Below are 21,272 nucleotides of genomic sequence, written 5' to 3' on the forward strand. Positions count from 1 at the left end.
CCTGTGAAATAAAAGAGCTTCCAAGAGCATTATATCTAGTCTGCATTGAACATCAGTTCTCAACAGGACACCAGTGTTCTATGTAGTTTCTCAACCATACTCCTTAGAAGTTCTACTAAACCTACTAATTTAAAAGGCTCTGAAATCCCCAGTCTTTATATTGCCCCTAACATTTAGAATTTACTAGAGTCTTTTCCTCCCCCTCTTTGATCTCTAAATTTTGCTTAATGGACAAGTAAGGACATCATACCATTGACTCCCAATACTATATAAGATCCAATATTAACATAATTATTTGCAAGAAGTATCTTCAAACACTTGTAAAATTCTTTATGCCAAAGACTAATGAAGGAAATGTTGGTGTCCTATAGAAAAATAATACAATTTATATGAAAAACTCATGTCTACAAGGTAAGCTGAGGGCTGGGAGTTTGGTCTAGAGGTAGAGTGCTTGCCTAGCATGCATGAAGACCCAAGTTTGACTCCTCAGTGCCACATACACAGAAAAAGCCGGAAGTGGTGCTGTGGTTCAAGTGGTAGAGCTCTAGTCTTGAGAAATCCCAAGGACAGTGCTCATGCCCTGAGTTCAAACCCCAGGACTGGCACAATAAAATAAAAGGTAAGCTATTTTAAACAACAACAAAAAATGTGTATTGCTTTACTTTGTCCTGTTTTAGAATTAATTTTTTTATTGTAATTAGTAAAAGGGTTACATGATATTTGCCAGATAGAAGGTGCATTAATTCACATGCATTGATACCCTTTCACATGTCTTGGTACCCATTACCCTCCCCCCCTCACCCCCCTCCCGTCTTGGTTTTCCCCCCTTCCCTATCAAATTTCAAATAACCAAATACAAATAAATTCAATATATGAGATAACAAAGTGAGATACTGTAACAATATGAGATAACCAAGGGACAGCAAAGGAGATGAGAGACAACATAGTACATTAAGGACAACAATCATTCGTTATATGGCTTTTGTTTCAATATCCTGGAGGTCCTTTCAATTAGCTTCATACTATATGGCCTTATGTATCAAGATTTTGCTCTATTGCAGATCTCTGCTAGTAGAGCCCAAGGTTAGAATTAATTTTTCTGCTTAATCCACTGAAGTCATTCTTGCCTTCTTGAAAATTTTTTTCACAAAGTCTTGAACATGAGAATTGCTGGGAGACCATGAAAAAAAAATCCTTACTTTTCCTCGGGGAGTTAGGTCGTAGAGTCTATTGTGGCCAGGTAATGCTTGCTGAATACTTCATGCTTTAAGAACAAAATTAAAAGCATATGTCTTTCCAAAAGGACCAAACTGTCTAATTAAAACCATACTGGTGGAATTAAAAATGAGATGAATTTAAGAGTACTTGAGTACTAAAAGCACTATCATTTGCATTTGAAAGAATATGCTACTTTGTACAAATTACTAATTAAGACAGCTAGTTTGAAAATCCAGGTAAAACAGTCATAAGTGTTCCTTTATAGTAATCTCAGTTTACATTTCTTTTGTGATTCCTCTTATTTAAGGACCAGGGAAAAGATAGCACTTTGGAATCTAGAGACATGTTTCAGTGACGTATATTTCTACATCACCTGTATTATCAATGATTTATATTTCCAGACACAACTGTCCATTATCTGTATTTCCAGGTTATTTTCCTTGATTTCACTGATCTGTCACTGTTTATTAACACCTCTACCACAAGGTGGAGAACAGAGCAGAAAGGCTGAGAAATACCTGCCACTCAGAAGTTGCTGGAAGAGAAGCATATTGAAATGACGGTCCTACTCCATTTTGCCCCCTTTTCTTTTGTCTCTTCTTCTCCAGAAACCTGTGCCTCTCCCTCTTCCTTCTCATCAGCGCCTCACCTTTTATCTACCAGTGCCTTTCTTTTTTTTTTTTTTTTTTTTGCCAGTCCTGGGCTTGAGCTCAGGGCCTGAGCACTGTCCTTGGACTTTCTCAAGGCTAGAGCTCTACCACTTGAGCCTCAGCCCCACTTCCGGCTTTTTTTCTATCTATATGGTACCGAGGAATCGAACCCGGGTCTTCATGCATGCTAGGCAAGCACTTTAACCACTAGGCCAAACTCCCGGCCCCCTACCAGTGCCTTTCAACCCTACTCAGTACAATCTGAGCCCAAGACTGAAAATTTAAACAAAGCCAATCATTCCCTGTGTTGATGAGGGCTTCTCTTTATATGTTAGAGATGACTCTGGTCTGGAGGAAAGCAATAGATAAACTAGTAAAATGTAACTGCAAAGAAAAAGAAACCATTGCATAGCAAAAGCAAATATTAAAAACCATCTGTCATCCTGCCCTACCCAGAGCAGACTTCACACTGCAACGACAGTGGGACTGAGATACCAGATGGAACACCACTAATCCATTGCCACTCCACCCTCTTCACTCCACTCTGGGCCACATGTCTGTCTTGCTTCTGTAGGAAATTCTTATCTCAAACATGGAGTGGTGACAGGAAACAAAATCTTGCTCCAAGATAAAATCTTGGAGCAGACTGAATTTCTCCTAGTTTCTCCTAGGTGCTCTTCCTTGTTGTTATGTGGCCCCAGAAATGGATGAAATACCTACCCATGGATGGCAGGAGGAGGATGCTCACCTCCATTCGTATCTCTCCCTGATTCTTATTATCTTTCTTCCTTAAGATAGAATGACTCTTGCTGGGTGCCAGTGACTCATGCCTGGAATCCTAGCTACTCAAAAAGCTGACATCTGGAGACCCCAGTTCAAAGTCAGCCCAGGGAAGATAAATGAATGAGACTCTCATCTCTGATTAACCAGCAATAATCTAGAAGTGGAGATGTGGCTCAAGTGACAACCTTAAGGAAGAGTAATAAGTCCTGAGGTCAAGCCTGAGTACCTGTACACACCGACAGATGGACAGACAGACAGATGGACAGACCGACAGACAGACACACACACACACACACACACACACACACACACACAATTTAATACCTCTTGTTAAAGTCCATCTTTTGGTATCTCCATTTCTTCCCTTGGTTGCTGTCTCCTCTCTATTCAATGTTCTCAAAAACATAGTCAGCAATTTAACAAACACTTGAAAAATACTGATAACGTTTCAGGGATTACCCCAGGCACTAGAAATACAATGCCAAGTAGATCAAAAGAAAATTTGCCATCATGTTTGGTGAATCTAATAAAATATATACTATATCAAACAAAAGTTCTGGGGGTGGTGAAAACAAAGTAGAGAGTGTGGGAGATAGCTGGGAAGTAGAGCTAGTCACTGATAAGAATATAGTCAGAAAGACCACCAACCATTGACATTTGGACAGAAACATGAAGAAATAAAGAGATCCAGGGAGATATCTGAAGAAAGGCTGTTTAAACAGAGGAGATAGCAATGTTCTTCTTAAGAAAGGCAGCTGTTCAATGCATGCCAGGGTCAGAGTGGACAGGAGGACATGAGAACTGAGAGGTAGAGGAATCTAAGTCAAAGACAGCTTTATGATCCATTGGATAAATTCTGACTTTAACTCTGGGTAAGATGGAGGGTTGTGGAAAAAAGTATATGACCTGACATCCATTCTAACCTGTCCTCTTACTGCAGGGTTAAGAGAAGACTGCAAAAGGGAGGAAACAGAAGCAAGGAGACTGGTTGAAAGGTCATTTCAGTGATCTGGGCAGGAGGCAATGAAGGCTTAGATAAGATCAGTTTTTGGTTTTAAAAAGTAATTGAAGCTATGCACCAGTGGGTCATACCTAAAATCCTAGCTAGCCATGAGGCTAAGATCTGGATTATTACAATTGGAATCTAGCCAAGGCATTGAAGTCTGAAAAGTTCTGCACTGGTCCAAGAGTGAACATGAGAAGGATCATCTTCACCAAGTCTCACCCAGCCCCAGGCTCAGGCTCACAGCCCTCTCCTGCTTCCCAGGAAGGAATTGGTCCTCTTTGCTCTTACTCACCAAACATCTTCAGAGAGCTATGCAGTGGTTGCTGTGGTTGTCTGAACGCTGTAATGTCCTGAATCTGCCATCGTCAGGTCGCTGACAAGCAAGGAGTACATCTGGGTGAGAGCCCATTACTCTTTCCACTTCAGATTAGGAACCAAGGGTTTTTGACCTTTACAATGCATCATTTAGCTGTATTATGTCCATAGCCATTCCACTGCAATGCCAGACAGTGACTGCCATCTCCTCTCCTGCAGGAAGCTTCAAGGGAAAAGTTACTCTCCTCCTGAGGACCCCACTCCCCAGCAGGGATGTTGAGCTGTTTTATGAAACTGCATTCCCTCACCACACAGAAGGAAAAGATGGGAAAACGGTCCCTGATAAACACCTCGCCCTGGTCGCCCAGTCAGCCACAGATCTGTCATGCCAAGGTCCAAGAGCATTGCATGTAAAAGGTGTCAACAGTGATTCTGTGACTACAACCTGAAGAGGACACTACTTGGGACGCCTTAGTGCTAGGATCTCCAGGGAATCATTCCAGCAGTCTTCCCTGCTGGAATTGCTCCAACTCAGACTTGGATTCTGCTGAGGACTATAGGCTATGAAGGAGAGTACTGGAGTAAGTAGAACCCCTCCCTGTCCCCCCACATTCTTTATCTCCTGATTCCTACATTTCAACATGAGTTTCTGCTTCCTGAATGTTTACCTCTCCAAAACTAGGGCCTCAATATCTTTGCATACTGTATAAGGATTCCAGATGACAGACAGAGCATCCATGCCTTCATCCTGACCCCGTCTCTCCATGCGCAGTGTAGGGGTGGCTGTTAGTTCCTCTAGACCTCTGTTTTAGTTTATATCCCAATCTCTAACACCAGAAAAGGTCTTGTTTGGCAGTGCTCTGTGTACTTTTCTGCGCTTGCTCAATCCTGGACCCCAAACCTGCAGATTTCAGACTCCTAAATGGATTATAGGTGTAAGTCACAGACATTCAACTCTAAACAGTATTTGGAGGTGGGGATTATGGGGCTTGGACTCTGGGTCTGGGTACTGTCCATGAGCTCTTCAGCTCAAGGCGGCTTCCCTAACCCTGGAGCCACAGTAGTTAATTGGAGATAATATTCTCTTGGTATTTAGTGCCCAGGCTGATTATGAACTTCGATCCTCAGATCTCAGCCTCCTTAGTTGCTAGGATTACTGGAATGAGCCACCCCACCCTGCTGAATTTAATAACATTTTCTAATTGAGAGAAGTCAGTCCCTTTTTCTTTACTACCACCACCACTTCTTCTCCCTCCTCCTCCTCCTCCTCCTCCTTCTCCTCCTCCTCCTCCTTCTCCTCCTCCTCCCCCTCCTCCTCCTCCTCCTCCTCCATATCCACAGCAAGTGGTTGTGCACCATCTGAGCAAGCAAGCTGACCAAGCATGAGGCTCTGAGTTCAAACTGGGCACTCCCCAAATGTGATACTTTCTCTAATATGTGACACCTGATAAATAGCTCCTCTGTTCTTTGACAATGTGAAATGTCATATTCTTTAGACTATGTGTCCTGAATCAGGAGTACCAGATCATGTCTGTTTTTAATCTTTGTAAAGCAGCTCTACAATGTAATAAATATTAGCTGTCATACCATTTTATATTATCACCAATGTTGTATACGTGTTCCAATTTCTCTTGTGGTGTTGTTTTGACAATAGTATCCTATTAGGTATAAGGTAGTATCTCATAGTGTGTGTGGGTGTGTGTGTATATCTGTGTGAGTACAGAGTCTTCAACTCAAGGCCTCAGCTCTCCCTCAGCTTGCTAACTCACAGTTGGCATTATACAACTTAAGCCATGCTTCCAAACTGTAATTTTACTGGTTAATGGAAGCCTCACAGTCTCTCCTGCCTGAGCTGGGTTCAAACCTCCATCCTCTGCTCTTAGGTTTCAGAGTAGTTAGGATTACAGTTGTATTTTTGTTCTGCATTCCTGACAGTGAGTGATGTTGAGCATCTTCTCAAATATGACCGACTCATTTGAATATCTTCTTTGAGTAAATATACATTCAAGTTGCTTGTCCACTTTTTAAAAAGTGGTCATGGTGGCTCACACTTGTAATCCTAGCTACTCAGGAAGCTGAGATCTGAGGATTGAGATTTAAAGCCAGCATAGGCACTAAAGTCCGGGAGACTCTTTTTTTATTTAAAGAATTTATTAACATTGATTTTTACATCATATTTCAAATGACATGTTTAACAAACAAGTATTCAAGAAGGGAATCTCTATATATAATCACTGGCACTTAGATTTTAAAACATAATCAAAATTAGGCTGAGGGTTTGTATGCCATAGATACTATATTAATCTAGGTAATAAAACATTATGTCTATAGTCATAAATTTTATGTCTATATAGTTGTGTTTATATTTCCAATACCATGTCCATAGCATTGGGTACACAAAAATTGAGTCATTGCTCTTATACTGTTTGGATCTAATAACCACATATTAAGGATACCATGTCTCTTTTGTTCCTTTGGTCTTGACTTATCTCACTCAACATGATTTGCTCTAGATTCATCTACTTCCCTGTGAATGCCATTATTTTATCTTGTCTGTTGGCTATGTAGAATTCCATTGTGTGTGTATATATATATGTATATATATCACACTTTCTATATCTATTCATCTGCAGTAGGGCATCTGAATTGTTTCCATCACCAGGCTATTATGAATAGTGCAGAGATGAACATGGTTGAGCAGGTGTCCTTATCATATCCTAGATTATGATGTTCAGGATAGATGCCCAGGAGTGGTATGGTGGGAGCGTAGGGAAGGTCTATTTTCAGTTCTTTAAGAAACCTCCACACTGCTTTCCAGAGTGGCTGAACTAGTTTACAATCCCACCAGCAGTGCAGTAGGGTTCCTTTTTCTCCACAACCCCACCAACATCTGTCATTGAGTTCAAAGTCTTGGCCATTCTTATTGGGGTATGGTGGTATCTTAGGGTTGTTTTTATTTGCATTTTCTTTATGACCATGGATGATGAGAATTTTCTCATATGCTTTTCTGCCATTTTAACCTCTTCTTTTGATAAGTCTCTCTTTAGTTCCCTTGCCCATTTAGTGATTGGTTTGTTGGGCTTGGGGGGGGATTAGTTTCTTGAGTTCCCTGTAGATACTGGATATTAAGCATTTGTCCAATGTGTTATTGGTAAATATCTTTTCCCAGTTGGTTGGCTGTCTTTCTACTTTAGTAGCTATGCTTTTATCTGTGTGAAACTTTTTATTTTTAGGTAGTCCCATTTATCAAGTCTCTCTCCAATCTGTTGTGACCCTGGGACTCTGCTCAGGAAATTTTTGCCTGTGCCTATGAGTTCCAGTGTCTCTCCAACTCCATCATGTAGCAGTTTGAAGGTTTCTGGTTAAAGTCTGGGAGACCCTTATCTCCAATGAATCACCAGAAAACCAGAAGTGGCGCTGTGGCTCAAGGGGTAGCCTTGAGCTGAAGAGCTCAGGGAGAGCATCCAGGCTCAGAGTTCAAGTCCCACAACCAGAAAAGAATAAATATTCATCCTTGCATTTGTTAGGCAGGCACTCTACTCCTGAGCCATGCCATGCCTTCAGGCTTTTTTTTTTTTTTTTTTGAGATAGGGTCTTGCTTTTGGCCTCAGCATGTGCCTGGACCATGAGCCTATTTCCAACCATACCTAGCTCCTGCCACTCTGAAAGTCTCTAGAGCTTTCTCCACAGGCTACCCTAAACTGCCCCATCCAGAAAGCTCTGCTGAAATCCTTTTCATCTTAGCCGTCATTGTAACTAGGATAACGGGCATGTACCCTCAGGATGAGCTATTGGCTGAGAAGGGTGTCTGACTATATTTACTGTGACCCTTCTGATTTTAGCATTCCAAGCAAGTATGAGGCTCCGAATTCAAACTCCAGTACCTTCAAAACAAGAAAGAAGGGGGAGGAAGAAGAAAATAAAGAGGAGAGGAAGAAAGAAAAAGAATAAAGGGGAAGAAAGGGTATCAATGTATGTGAATTAATGCACCTTCTATCTGGCAAATATCATGTAACCCTTTTACTAATTACAATAAAAAATAAATATATAACATTAAAAAAAAGAATAAAGGGGAAGAGCAGGAGGAGGAGGAGGGGAGGAGGAGGAAAAAAAGGACAAATACAATAGATGAAGAAGTCATTCATTAACATATGAAATTATGAGATGGCTTTGTAAATTAATAGACAAATGGGTAAAAAAAATCCAGGAAGAAGCAGGACAAAAAATGTAAATATAAAAAAATAAATATTTGAAAAAAATGTTTACGCTTACTCATCATTAAAGAAAAATAAAAACAACTGAGTGCTGGTGGCTCATGCCTAGCTACTCAGAAGGCTAAGATCAGAGTATCACAGTTTGAAGTGAGTACAGGCTGAAAAGTTCCCATGAGGCTCTTATTACCAATTAACCACCAGAAAACCAGAAATGATGCTGTGGCTCAAGGTGGTAGGCTACTAACTAGGCCCTGAGTTCAAGCACCATGACCAACAAAAAATAAAAATAAAACATCCAAGAATTTCACTTTTTAGATTTTTAAACTATAAAAACACAGTGGTAATCAGAATATTCAGAAACCATTTCTCTTCAAACACTGCTGGAAGAGTAGGATAAGCCAACTCTTTATATTACCACTAATGGTATATAAATGTTCCAATTTCGCCACATTAGGGCTAACATTTTCTATTTTTGGTAGTAGTGTTCTTGTTTTGACAATAGTATCCTATTAGGTATAAGGTATTAGAGCCAACCTTTTTTTTTGGGGGGGGGAGGTCAGTCCTGGGGCTTGAACCAACAGCCTGATTACGGTCCTTGGGCTTTCTCAAGACTAGCACTCTAGCACATGAGTCACGGTACCACTTCCAGCTTTTTCTGTGTATGTGGTACCAAGGAATTGAACCAAGGCTTTATGCATGCTAGGCAAGCACTCTACCACTAGGCCACACTCCTGGCCCTCCAACATTTTCTATTTTGGATGGGTGTTCTTGTTTTGACTCAGCTACTCAGGAGGTAGGATGATCATTTGAACCTAGGAATCTGAGATGACCCAAGCAATATAACAAGACTGAAAGAAAAAAAAGAACATGCAAATACAACCCAAATAAAACAAAACAAAAAAGTTTTGTATATGGTAATGTAGCCAAATGTATATTTCTCAGTTATAATCCCAGAAATCCCATGAATAAAAATATGCAGATCAAGTCAGTCACCCATGACTCTATATTTCTAACTACTCAGAAAGCTAAGATATGACAGGCTCAGTTCAGAACCAGCCTGGACAGGCAAATCTGAGAGCCTCTTTATCTCCCAATAAGCAGCAAGAAGCTGGAAATGGAGACACAATGATTTAAGTGATAGAGCGCCAGCCAGGAATAAGAAAGCTCATGGAGAGCATGATACCTTGAGTTCAAGCCCCAGTACCAGCCCCTTCACCCCCAAATGTGAAGCGAAATTAATTTTCCACCCCACCAATAGAAACAGATAAAACCAAGGTCTCAGGGGAATACAAGAATGGCTGCTTAGTTAGTACCGGCGTATAACCAGGTCTTACCCTGTTCTATGCCCTTGAAGGGCAGATCTTTGTGGCACCTTCAGTCTTAAGCCCCAGGTCTAATGGGCTATTGCTACCATCAGTTCAGGTAAAACTGCATTATCACAGGACTGCTTGCTGTTTACTTCTAGTTCTTCAATTTTCTGAGAGTTTCTTATAAGTCAGAAACTGGAATAAGTAATAAGGTAAAGCCTTCAGTTCATATAGATGTTTTCTATAAGCCAAACATGTTACATGCATTTATTTTCCCTATTGCCTGAAAAACTTTTCACAGTAGGTGACATTATCCCTTGGTGAGAAGAGGAACAGTAGCTTTGGATTTAATAACTTTCCCAAAGCCTAACTATTAATATATTTATTGTATTCCATGCCCTCACCAATGTCCCCTGCTCTACTGAAATATATTCAGTGCTCCCAGACCCTAAATGTGGAGACAATGAAAAGATGAGAAATGAAGGAAGGAAGTCACAGGGAGAGTTGGCCTGACCAGAAAGCTGTGTGGTAAGGAAATGATAGTTGATCGCACATGATAGAGCATCTAGAAAACCTCAACCCAATATGTGACATTTTCTCTGCACCTTGTGACTTTGTGAGCATCAGGAAATTGAAAGTAGCTTGCCTTTGCTATCAGAAGAATCAAAAAGTGATTGATATTTGGAGATGATATTTTGGCTAATATTTAGATTCATCTGTAATTTTAAAGGTAAAAGAGGAAACTTTCTAGAGACACAGAAGATCTGAAGATGAGGAAGACTGGAGTCCTAACCTCCTGCATCTTCCCTGAGGAAGATAATAGCTACTGAGGAATTCGGGGAGGGGCGAGAGGACGATGGATGTGCGGCTCAGGACATAGGGCCAGTCCCTGGGCAAAAGCAAGAGTCAAATACAGAGTTCAAGTACTGGTCTTGGATGAAGAAAATAAAAATAAAAGGAATTATGGGAAGAAGCCCTTGGAGTGATTTCCAACTTTGAATTCTGGAGTCTTTGCAGTCATGCTAGAAAAGAGCATCTGCAATTGTGCTAGTTCATTATAGAAAAATAAAACTATTTTTATTGTAATTAATAGAAGGGTTACATTATATTCACCAGATAGAAGGTGCATTACTTCACAAATATTGATACCCTTTTTCATGTCATGGTCCCCATTTCCCTCCTCCCTCCCCCCGCACATCTTGATTTCCCCCCTTCCCTCTCCTATTTCAAATAACCAATTAAGCATATATAAAATGCATCAGATAACAAGGTGAAATTCTGTAACTATATGAGATAACCAAATGATAGCAAAAGAGATGGGAGATAACATAGTACATTAAGGACAACAATCACTCATTATGTGGCTTTTGTTTCTATATCCTGGAGGTCCTTACATTTAGTGTCATACTATATGGCCTTATTTATCTAGATTTTGTTCTATTGTGAATCTCTGCTAGGAGAGACCAAGGTTTCTACTGATTATGACAAATGAGGGAAACCATTGAGCCTATGTTCCTTTGAGTCTGGCTTACTTCACTTAATATGATTTTTTCTAAGTCTTTCCACTTCCTTACAAATGGGGCAATGTCGTTCTTTCTGACAGCAGCATAGAATTCCATTCTGTATAAATACCACATCTACAAAGGAATTTTTAAAAAGCATACCAAAAATCCTCTAAACCTCACCATTCAGAAATTATCATGGCTAATATTTTGAGAAATTCTTTCTAGGTTTATATATATGTAAGCACATGCGCAGACACACACATGTATGTATGCATGAAAAGAAGGAATCATTTGTATTTCTGTTACCTTGGACTTTTCAACTTGAAATATAACATGAGTATCTTTCCACATCCATGAAAGCAGATATTCCAAATCCTTCTATGATAGCCTAGTATTCCATTGGTTGAATAGAGCAATTTATGAAAAAAACTATATTGTAAGCTTTTCTCAACAATGTAACAGTTAAATATACTTTACATACTTACAGATTTGGAAATATGCGCAGCATTCTCTAAAATTTTGGAGATAGAATTATTAGTCAGAGATATGTATATTTCAAATGGTGATATGTAATTTATGCCAATATTTTATGTCATGGGTTGGAAGCATGGTCTAGTGGTAGCATGCTCACCTTGCGTGCATGAAGCTCTGGGTTCGGTTCCCTGGAACCACATACACAGAAAAGCCAGAAGTGGAGCTGTGGCTCAAGTGGCAGAGTGCTAGCCTTGAGCAAAAAGTGCCCAAGGGCAGTGCCCAGGCCCTGAGTTCAAGCCCCAGGACTGGCAAAAAAAATTATGTCATAGAAATTATGCCATGGAAATTCTACCAATTTACCAATGAAAATTCTTCAAGTGTATTGACTTGGGTTTCTCATTTTGTACCATGTCATGGAGAAGCATAAATCTCATAAATAACATCACACACATTCAATTTAATTTACTCTAAGTGATATTATAAAGTGGGACAGAAATAAAAATGATAAAAACTCAGAAGTGAACATAGCCTGACCAGAAAGCTGTGTGAAAAGTCCGGGCAGGAAATGGGCTTCCTTTGCAGCACAGGGTCACCTGCATTTACTGGTCTCTTGGCTCTGGTTATTTACCACAAACTGAACTGACCTCCACCTCCACCAAATTTTGTTTGAACATTGACATGCATGATAGCCTTCCTACCCCCCCACAGTCCGACAGTGTGAGACTTTCTGAGTAAAGCAGGGTAGTCTTTTTCAAGCTGGTATAAAAGTAACTTCAGAGCATGATGAAAGGAGATTCCTGGTCTATGAGTTCTGTGATAGAGAGGGTTTGTGACTGGTCCTGCACAGAAGCAAGGACAGGTGGGACCAACAGGATAGACTTTCTTATCAGTTTGACCAGTTTGTTCTCATGGAATAGAAAGATTAGAGGCAGGGGTGAGGCTGACTCTGTGATCTGTTAAACATCGTGGGTATGGCATCTGACCCATATCATACACTTAGAAAGTCCAATTTCCTATGCTTCAACCTCAACTAAAAAGATGACTGTTATGTTATAAAGTCATTTCTAAGGAAGCTTCTTCTGTTGCTTAGATGAGGATTTCCACTGGGGGACTGATAAAACAGGCATTCAGTAGTAGAAGGCTTTTGGATTTCTGAGAGAACTGAAGAATTGCATCTTGTTGGTCTATCCAGATTTGGAAATGACCTCCATTGAGGTCCAGTCAGTACCTATTAGAGTCCTGTGATAAGTGGAGAATTTTTTTTCTTTCAAGAACAAAAGATTCACAAGAAAACCCAAGATCCACATATACAAAAATCAAATTCATCTCATTTATACAATAGCAAGAAACTAAAAATGTTTTTGTTCTTGTAGTTGAAATATTTAAAAATGGAATATATTCATCTATAATTAATTATAGGATTGACAAGGATATATTACCTATGACTAAGGTGAGGCATAGATAGATATATAACTTTTACATTTGCTGCTAGGCTGACAGGATTAATTCACAGCATGCTTTTTTTTTTGGTAGGTTGTGAGGCTTGAATTCAGGCTGGGGTGCAGTACCTATGCCAGTTTCTGCTGAAGGCTAGCACCTGAAGACAAGATGTTAGCAGAAATATGTTTCTTTTTGAAATTCTAGCTCAGCAAGTAAGGCTTGTTTTAGGGAAAATATTCAGGGTTAAAGTAATTTTTTTCCTAACAAGGATACTCAGTCCTGTTCATCTACATCAAATTGAATGAAAAAAAATATTACCAAGGCTAGCCAAGGCAAAAATGCAAGGCTCTATCAGAAAAATAGCTAAATCAAAAAAGGGTTAGGATAAAATGAAGTATTACCAATAAACTAGAAACAGTAAAAGAGGTAACATCAGAATCTGAAGATAAAAGATTGAAGAACTATTATGCTCACACAGCAATAAACAAGTAACTAACCATGACTATATTATCCAATATTTGGATGAACAAAACTTATAAATCAGTGGTATAGTAAAGGTATATATAGTTTAAAGGCGAAAGTCAATTATTCAATGAAAAGGAAATGGAAATGGAAAATACAAGAATCCTGGGATACAATTAAAAGGTCAGACACCTAAATCACAGGCATAGGTGAAGGAGAAGAGGAAAAAACATAGTTAATAAAATAATACAGAATTCCAAAATCCAAAGAGATAATTGTCTTTAAAGAGATAATCGTCAAGGTAATTTTTGGCACAACAAATTTTAAAAAATGACTTATATCATATTATTCTTAAAATCACATACAGAATAAGGAAAGGATAGTGAAAGCTTCAAGATATAAGTGCTAAGTCACCTATAAAGGTAAACCTATCAAAATGGGGACAAAAACATAAGAAGGGGTGTATCAATATGTGAGAAGTAATGCACCCACTATCTGGCAAATATAACCAGAATTAATAGCAGTTTTCTTAACAGAATCTTTAAAAGCAAAGAAGTCATGAAATGACACATTTTAAACCTTGAAAGAAAATAAATTTCAATACAGATTACTCAATCCAGAAAAGATATACTTTATAATTGAATAAAATTAAAAATAGTCCATGATAAGCAAAACTAAGGAAATTCATAACCGCTATACTGCTGTTATAGAAGATGCTTAAAGATACCATGTACACAGAAGAGGAGGATAGCTGGGTGTGGAGGCTCCTAGTTATTCAGGAGGCTGAGATCTGAGGATCTTGGTTCAAAGCCAGCAGGGGCACTAAAGACTGAGAGACTCCTATCTTCAATTTGTCACTAGAAAATGGGAAATGGGGCTGTGGCTCAGGGGTAGCGTGGTAGCCTTGAGCTGAAGAACTCAGGACAGTGCCCAGGCCCAAAGTTCAAGACCCATGACCCCCCCCCCCAAAAAAAGAGGAGGAGGATAAACACAATCATGAAAAATATAGGAAAGAATACATTTTACTAAACAGGTAGGTAAGACAATGAAGATTAAGGGAGAATCAAACACTACAAAACCAATGAAATGGTAACAATTCCTACACAACTTTCCAAAACAACTGATTGCTGGGCCAGGAGTTTGGCCTAGGGGGAGTGTGTTTGCCTAGCAGGCAGGAAGGCCCAGGTTCAATTCCTCAGTACCACATAAATAGAAAGTGGAAGTGGTGCTATGGCTCAAGTGGCAGAGCCTAGCTTTGAGGAAAATGCCCAAGGACAGTGCTCAGGCCCTGAGTTCAAGTCCCAGAAAACACAACAACAATAACAAAAAACAAAAATCGTTAGCTGGGATTGCCGTGACTCATGCCTGTAATCCTACCTACTCAGGAGGCTGAGATCTGAGGATCCAGGTTCAAAGTGAGCCCAGGCACTAAAGTCCATGAGAATCATCTCCAATTAACCACCAGAAAACTGGAAATGTCACTGTGGCTGTGGCTTAAAGGGTAGGGTGTTAGTTTTGACCTGAAGAGCTCAGGAACAACGCCTAGGCCCAGAGTTCAAGTCCCATGACCGATAAAACCAAAGACTGTTAAAGGTCCCAATTCTCAAATGTTTAATTTTTATGGCATTTGACTAGTTGGAAGTTACACTATTTCAAATGTCCTGGCATGTCTGGATGTATGGGCATCCAAACCATCCATTCTGAGCTGAGTCTCATTAGAGGCAGTTTCAACATAAAATAGATCAATTACAAAAAATCAGTGGTATGGTCCTAGGAAGGAAAAATACCTAGTTGTTACATAAGCTGTAACACAATTTTCAGGAGCCTAACTTCAGCAATGCAGCCCTAGTCATAGAAATACTACTGCTTCTACTATGTGCTTAAATAAACTCTCACTTATTTTTAATTTTTTGCTTTGTTTTATTATTATTGTAAAGGTGATGCACAGAGCGGGTACAGTTACATGTCCGGCAATGAGTACATTTATTTCTGGAAAGTGTCATCTCTTCCCTCATTTTTTCCCACTTTTTCTCTCCTGAACCCCTCACAAGTTGTTTAGTTCATTTTCAACATAGTATGTAGTGAGTATCACAGCAATATTTGTTTACCCTTTGTCATATCATTTCTGTGCTTCCTCTTATACTCCCTAAAACAGATAAACATATATACAAGTCAAAAGGTATACAAAACAAAAACATCAACAAAGGAAAAAAGCAAAATAACAAAAAAAAATCTTGCTTCCATTTTTTGGAGTTCATTTGAACACACACATAGTTATTGAGTCTCTGTGATCCTCTCCTAAGATGTGTCTTTGGTGTCACTGTGTGAATGTCTAGAGTCCTGTATAATTTAACATGTCCAAGTGTCTTTTACCATGAATTGAGTTTACTTGTAGATTTATAGGCACATTCTAGTTATAGTGAATGAGGGAAACCATGCAATCTATGTTTCTTTGGGTCTGGCTTACTTCACTTAACATTTTTTTTTTATTGTGGGGCTTGAACTCTGGGGCTGGACGCTGTCCCTGACCTCTTCAACTCAAGGCTGCTGGCACTGCTCCTGAAGCCACAGCACCACTTCTGGTTTTCTAGTGGTTAATTGGAGATAAGAGTGCCTGGGCTGGCTTTGAACTGCAATCAGATCTCAGCCTCCTGAGTTGCTAGGATTACAGGCATGAGCTACCTCACTGGCTTACTTAATGTATTTTTCCCAAGTCATTCCATTTCTTTATGAGTGCTACAATTTAATTCTTTCTAATGGAAGAATAGAATTCCACTGTACATGTATACCACATTTTCTTGATCCCTTCATTCACTAAGGAGCACCTAAGTTGATTCCATCTTTTGGCTATGGTAAACCATGTTGCAATGAACATGGTTGTGTTGGTAGCTTTAGTGTGTCCTTGTTTATGGTCTATTGGATAAATGCCCAGGAGTGGAATTGCTGGGAAGCAATATGTTCAGTCTTTCAAGAGACCTTCATATTGCTTTCTAGAATGATTGAACAGATTTGCATTCCCAACAACAGTGTAATAATGTTCCTTTTTGGCCACATCCCTGCCAGCATCTGTTATTGTTAGTTTTCTTGATAATGGCCATTATATCTAGGGTGAGAAAGAATCTCAATAATTTTGTGATTTGCATTTCTTTTATGGCCAGAGATGTTGAACATTTCTTCCTGCATCAACTGGCCATTCTTACCTCCATTTTATTTATTTATTTTTTGTGGGTCATGGGGCTTAAACTCAGCCTGGGCACTGTCCCTGATCTCTTCAGCTCAAGGCTACTGCCCTACCCTTGAGCCAACCCCCACTTCACTTTTCTAGAGGTTAATTGGAGATAAGAGCCTCTGGTCCTTTTGTGCCTGGGCTGGCTTTGATCCTCAGATCTTACCTTCCTGAGTAGCTAGGATTATATGTGAGAGCCACCCCACCCAGTTTACTTCTTTTAACAAGTCTCCCTTTAAATCTTTAGCCCCTTAATTAACAGTTATTTGAGAGTTTAATTTTGAGGGGGTACATTTTTTTGAGCTCTAAATATATTTTATATATGAGGCCTTTGTCTGATCATAGTTAGTAAAGATCTCCCATTCTGTGTCACTTAACTTTTGTGAGTCACATTTGGGCCATTTCTATCTCAAAATATCTTGGTCACTTTTCACCCACTCCCTTTTCACTTCCTGAGTTGCAAAACTGAACCCCAGAGCATAACCTCATCTCATTTGGACACCACTACAGGAAGAGGTATTTCCAAAGGCCCTTCAAGTCAGCTACCTCTACTTTCTTCTTCAGAGCTATTCCTAGAGCCAGAGCTGGACTTCAAGTTGACAACAAAGCTAAAACACAACAAGCTGGGACTCCATGGACCTACCTTACTATCATGGCCCTCTGACCAAGAAAGAGTGTGAAATCTTGCTGCTCAAGGAAGGGAAAGATGGTAAATTTCTGATACGAGACAGTGAGTCTATACCAGGAGTCCTGTGCCTCTGTGTCTCGTGAGTAGCCTCATTTTTCTACATAATCAAAGCCTGATATTGGGGGTATTGATGGCAGGCACATAGTCGGGGAATAGTATTTCATTCTAGCCTCAAAGATCTAGACTCTGCCAGGATAGAACAGAAGGAGTGTGTCTATAGAGCTCTCCTATTAGCTCTACTCTCCTAGTATATAAATGCCACGCAAACAGACCTTGTGGCAGCAGAAGTTGAGCTGTTAGGGAAGGTAAGAACTTTAAGAAACTTCTAGGTGGCAAGAGAAGTGCTGAAACTTTAGAATCATCCCCTTATCATTAGAAGTCTCTTTACATGATATAGAGAAGGCTGTTGGATCCTTTTAAGAAGTTTCAGCCTAAAAGGCTATACTTTCCATTACTTGCACTCACCATCCTAAAATTCTAATAACATATCACATTTAGCTAGATTTTTTTTAAAGACTTTACCATACATCATCTCCTTTCATCCTTATTGTGGTCTCCAGGGGCAAGTAGCAACAGTCACCATTTTATTGTTGAAGAAATAGAAATTTGTGTGTTTTCAAATGACTTTTTTATGTTAAAACTCAACTGGTATTTCTAGAGTCTGAGTTAAGTATGAAAATTCAGAGAATCAGAGCTACCTTGCTGAGTGAGGAAAATAGTTTGTGCTCAGTTTAGAAAATAACCCTGAGCATCTATCAGTGAGAACTTCCTAAGTTAATCTGATTTCTTCTGTGGAAAGTACTCAATAGCAAAACCTTTAATTGTCTTATTACAAACATTACAGTTAAAGAAAGAATATTTAATGATACTGGTTAATGTATGGCAAGGAAGACTTTATTCGGGACCTTCAGGTTAGATATAGGGATCCTGAAATTAGAACACCCCATGGAGGAGAGACTGCACTACCAGGGGCAAAGGGGTTAGTGGATGAAACACTAACAGTGAACTGAAGGGGTAAGGAGAATTATAGCTACACTGAATAGAATGCTAATTAGCTAAGTAATACTAATAAATCAATAATAATTAGCTAAACTAATAAAATTCTAGCTGCGTTAGAGGATGTTAAGGATGTGTAGGGATACTTGATAAAACTGGATTTTATAAGGACAAATCCAGGTCTAGTCATAAACTAGTCTAAAATCTGGTCAAGCAAAGATGTCTGTCTATGGATGTGCTTTTGTACTTTTTCCAATGGAGAGTCAAGAAAATAAAAGTTAAGGTGACACTAATAGATACACAGTGATATGCCTGTTTCTTCAGATGGTGTTGGAGATACAGGTGTGAGATAGCCTTAAGAATGTCATAGGTGGCCAGGAGTTTGGCCTAGTGGTTAAAGTGCTTGCCTAGCATGCATGAAGACCCGGGTTCAATTCCTCGGTACCACATACATAGATAAAAGCCAGAAGTGGTGCTGAGGCTCAAGTGGTAGAGCTCTATCCTTGAGAAAGTCCAAGGACAGTGTTCGGGCCCTAAGCTCAAGCCCAGGACTGGCAAAAAAAAAAAAAAAAAAAAAAAAAGAATGTCATAGGTTTTCAAGTTACAAGTAATAGTGGTGGTTATATGTAAATATGTGTATATGAAAAAGAATATATGTGTGCGTATGTGTATATATTTACATATTATATACATACATATGTATATGTATAATATGTATGTATGTATCCCTGACAAGTTCATGTACTTGAAGCTTGGTTCCCATGGTAGCCTTTATGAGTTGGTAACCTTTGATATGGTGGCTCATATTTCTTGTGAGACTCTTAGTTATTTTTGTTTTTGGTTTTTTTGGCCAGTCCTCGGGCTTGGACTCGGCCTAAGCACTGTTTTTGGACACATTTTCCTCAAGGCTAACTAACACTCTGCCACTTGAGCTACAGTGCCACTTCTGGCTTTTTCTATGTATGTGGTTACCGAGGAATCGAACCTAGGGCTTTATGCACTCTACCAGTAGGCCACGCTCCCGGCCCTCTGAGTTAGTTCTTACTAGTTGTTTTAAAAGCAACAATGGCCCATTCCCCATTTCCATTCTAACTCCCAGATCTACTATGCACTCCCATCATGATGGCCTGCATAAACCCCTTAGCTTACAGATTTCTGAGATTTTCAGGCATTTTGTTTATAGTTATGGAACATGAACTAATATAGTTGAATTTCCCCCATTTTTGTAGTACTAAGGATTGAACTTAGGGCCTCTCACTTGCTAGTCAGGTACTCTACCACTTGAGCCACACATTCAGCATCTTCTTGTTTTGGTTTTTTTATTAAAGAATTTATTAACATTGATTTTTACATCATATTTCAAATGACATGTTTAACAAACAAGTGTTCAAGAAGGGAATCTCTATATACAATCACTGGCACTTAGATTTTAGAACATAATCAAAATTAGGCTAAGGGTTTCTATATCATAGATACATATTCATTTATGAAATAAAACATTATGTCTATAGAGTCATAGGTTTTTATGTCTATATAGTTATGGTTGTATTTCCAATACCATGTCCATAGCATTGGGTATGCAAATATTGAGTTCTCACTCTTGTTGATTTGGTTATTTCTGAGGTAGAGGATCATCTTGTGCCCTGGCCAGAGTGACTGCAATTGTCTTACTTGTGCTTCCCATATTGCTAGATTGGCTAACATGCACCATGGTGGCCAGTCATTGGTTGAGATGAAGTTACATGAATTTTTCATTCTACCTGAGCTGGCCTCATGTACCCTGACTCCCTAATCTAACATGACAGAATTGGACTCAGTCCTTTTGCAAGTCACATACATATTCTTTTGTCCATGTTAAGCTTATTGTCTGTTTACTAAATTCTGTAGTAGAAAGCACAGTATTTTTCTAAAGAAGATGTATATAACAAAAGGACTTTTATAGAAATGGATTTCAGGAACCAGCTGAGATGGAACAGATAGGCATGGAGACAGAAAGGTACTAAAGATAAGCCAGATATGGGACAGACTGTAAAGTACAGACTCCTGAGTAGGTAGGATTAAAGGTGTGATCCCCCACGTCCGGTTTTGGTAGGTTATTATAAATAAAAGTCTTTTGGATTTTACTGCCTGAGCTGGATTTGAACTGTAATCCTCACATCTCAGCCTTCTGAGTAGCTAGGACTACAGACATGAACCACCAGCACCTGGCAAAATGTGAAGGGATCACACTTACCTAGACATGGTCAGGCCTAACTCTTCTCCTAAGCCAAGTCATTGAAAGGCAAAGTCTAATGTAGCTTATGCCATAAGGCTCATCATAGACTTAGTGAAGTCCTGTGCTGGTCTCAATTTTGGCAGTCCAACAATTTCTTGAAGCCTCTCATTTGTCAGGCCCTGTGCTAGACAGTCAGGTGGTTCTTTCAACATGGACCAGAATCTAGTGGGCAAAATCAAGAAATAGATGCTGAGATGTGAGTGAAAACTGTGATGACTGAACTATCTCTGCACACTATTGGAGCTGAGAGCAAAGATTGATTTGTCCATTAAGGTGTAGAGAGTATGACACTAGCTGTCAGGAAGGGGCAGAGGAAGGCAACTATAGGTGGGGTATGGGAAAGATTCCCCTGATATATTCACATAAACCAACTCATTCTTCAGTGTACAAACCCATCTTAGTGCATTTTGTGTTGTCAAAACAAAATAACCAAGTCTGGGTCCTTTAGAAAGGAAAGGGATTGAGCTCACCATTCTTGGAAGGGCATGAGCATGGCATAGTCGCTGGCTGCTGAGGAAGAGAGACTCTCATAGCAAATTAGCATCATGTAGTAGAATGTGTGCCACTACACAGAGAAGTCAGGTGGCAGGAGAGGAAGAAAGAAGGCCATCTCCTACCTGGAGATGAGATGGCTTCCTCTTCATCCACATTAGATCCAACATTAGAAAGTTCCAGCACCTTTCAATACTGTGGTACTGGAGAATAACTCTCTA

At 39.5% G+C, this 21,272-nt stretch overlaps 1 protein-coding gene across 2 annotated transcripts in view; it reads left to right on the forward strand.

The window, feature by feature from the left end:
- Positions 1–3,924: 3,924 nt before the first annotated feature.
- Sh2d1b (SH2 domain containing 1B) overlaps positions 3,925–21,272 on the forward strand; it is a 35,065-nt gene continuing 17,717 nt past the window's right edge. The window contains exons 1-2 of one of the 2 annotated variants that reach the window (XM_090339797.1): positions 3,925–4,553; positions 17,165–17,367. In XM_090339797.1, the coding sequence (XP_090195923.1) occupies positions 17,234–17,367 (134 nt within the window). In that variant the 5' untranslated portion in view covers positions 3,925–4,553; positions 17,165–17,233. Of the gene's footprint in view, positions 4,554–17,123; positions 17,368–21,272 lie in introns of those variants that run through there. The other variant, XM_090339798.1, reaches the window with a different exon arrangement.

The sequence above is a fragment of the Megascapheus bottae genome, chromosome 10, assembly GCF_031878675.1.
Source record: "Megascapheus bottae isolate mThoBot1 chromosome 10, mThoBot2.hap1, whole genome shotgun sequence".
Taxonomy (NCBI): Eukaryota; Metazoa; Chordata; class Mammalia; order Rodentia; family Geomyidae; genus Megascapheus; species Megascapheus bottae.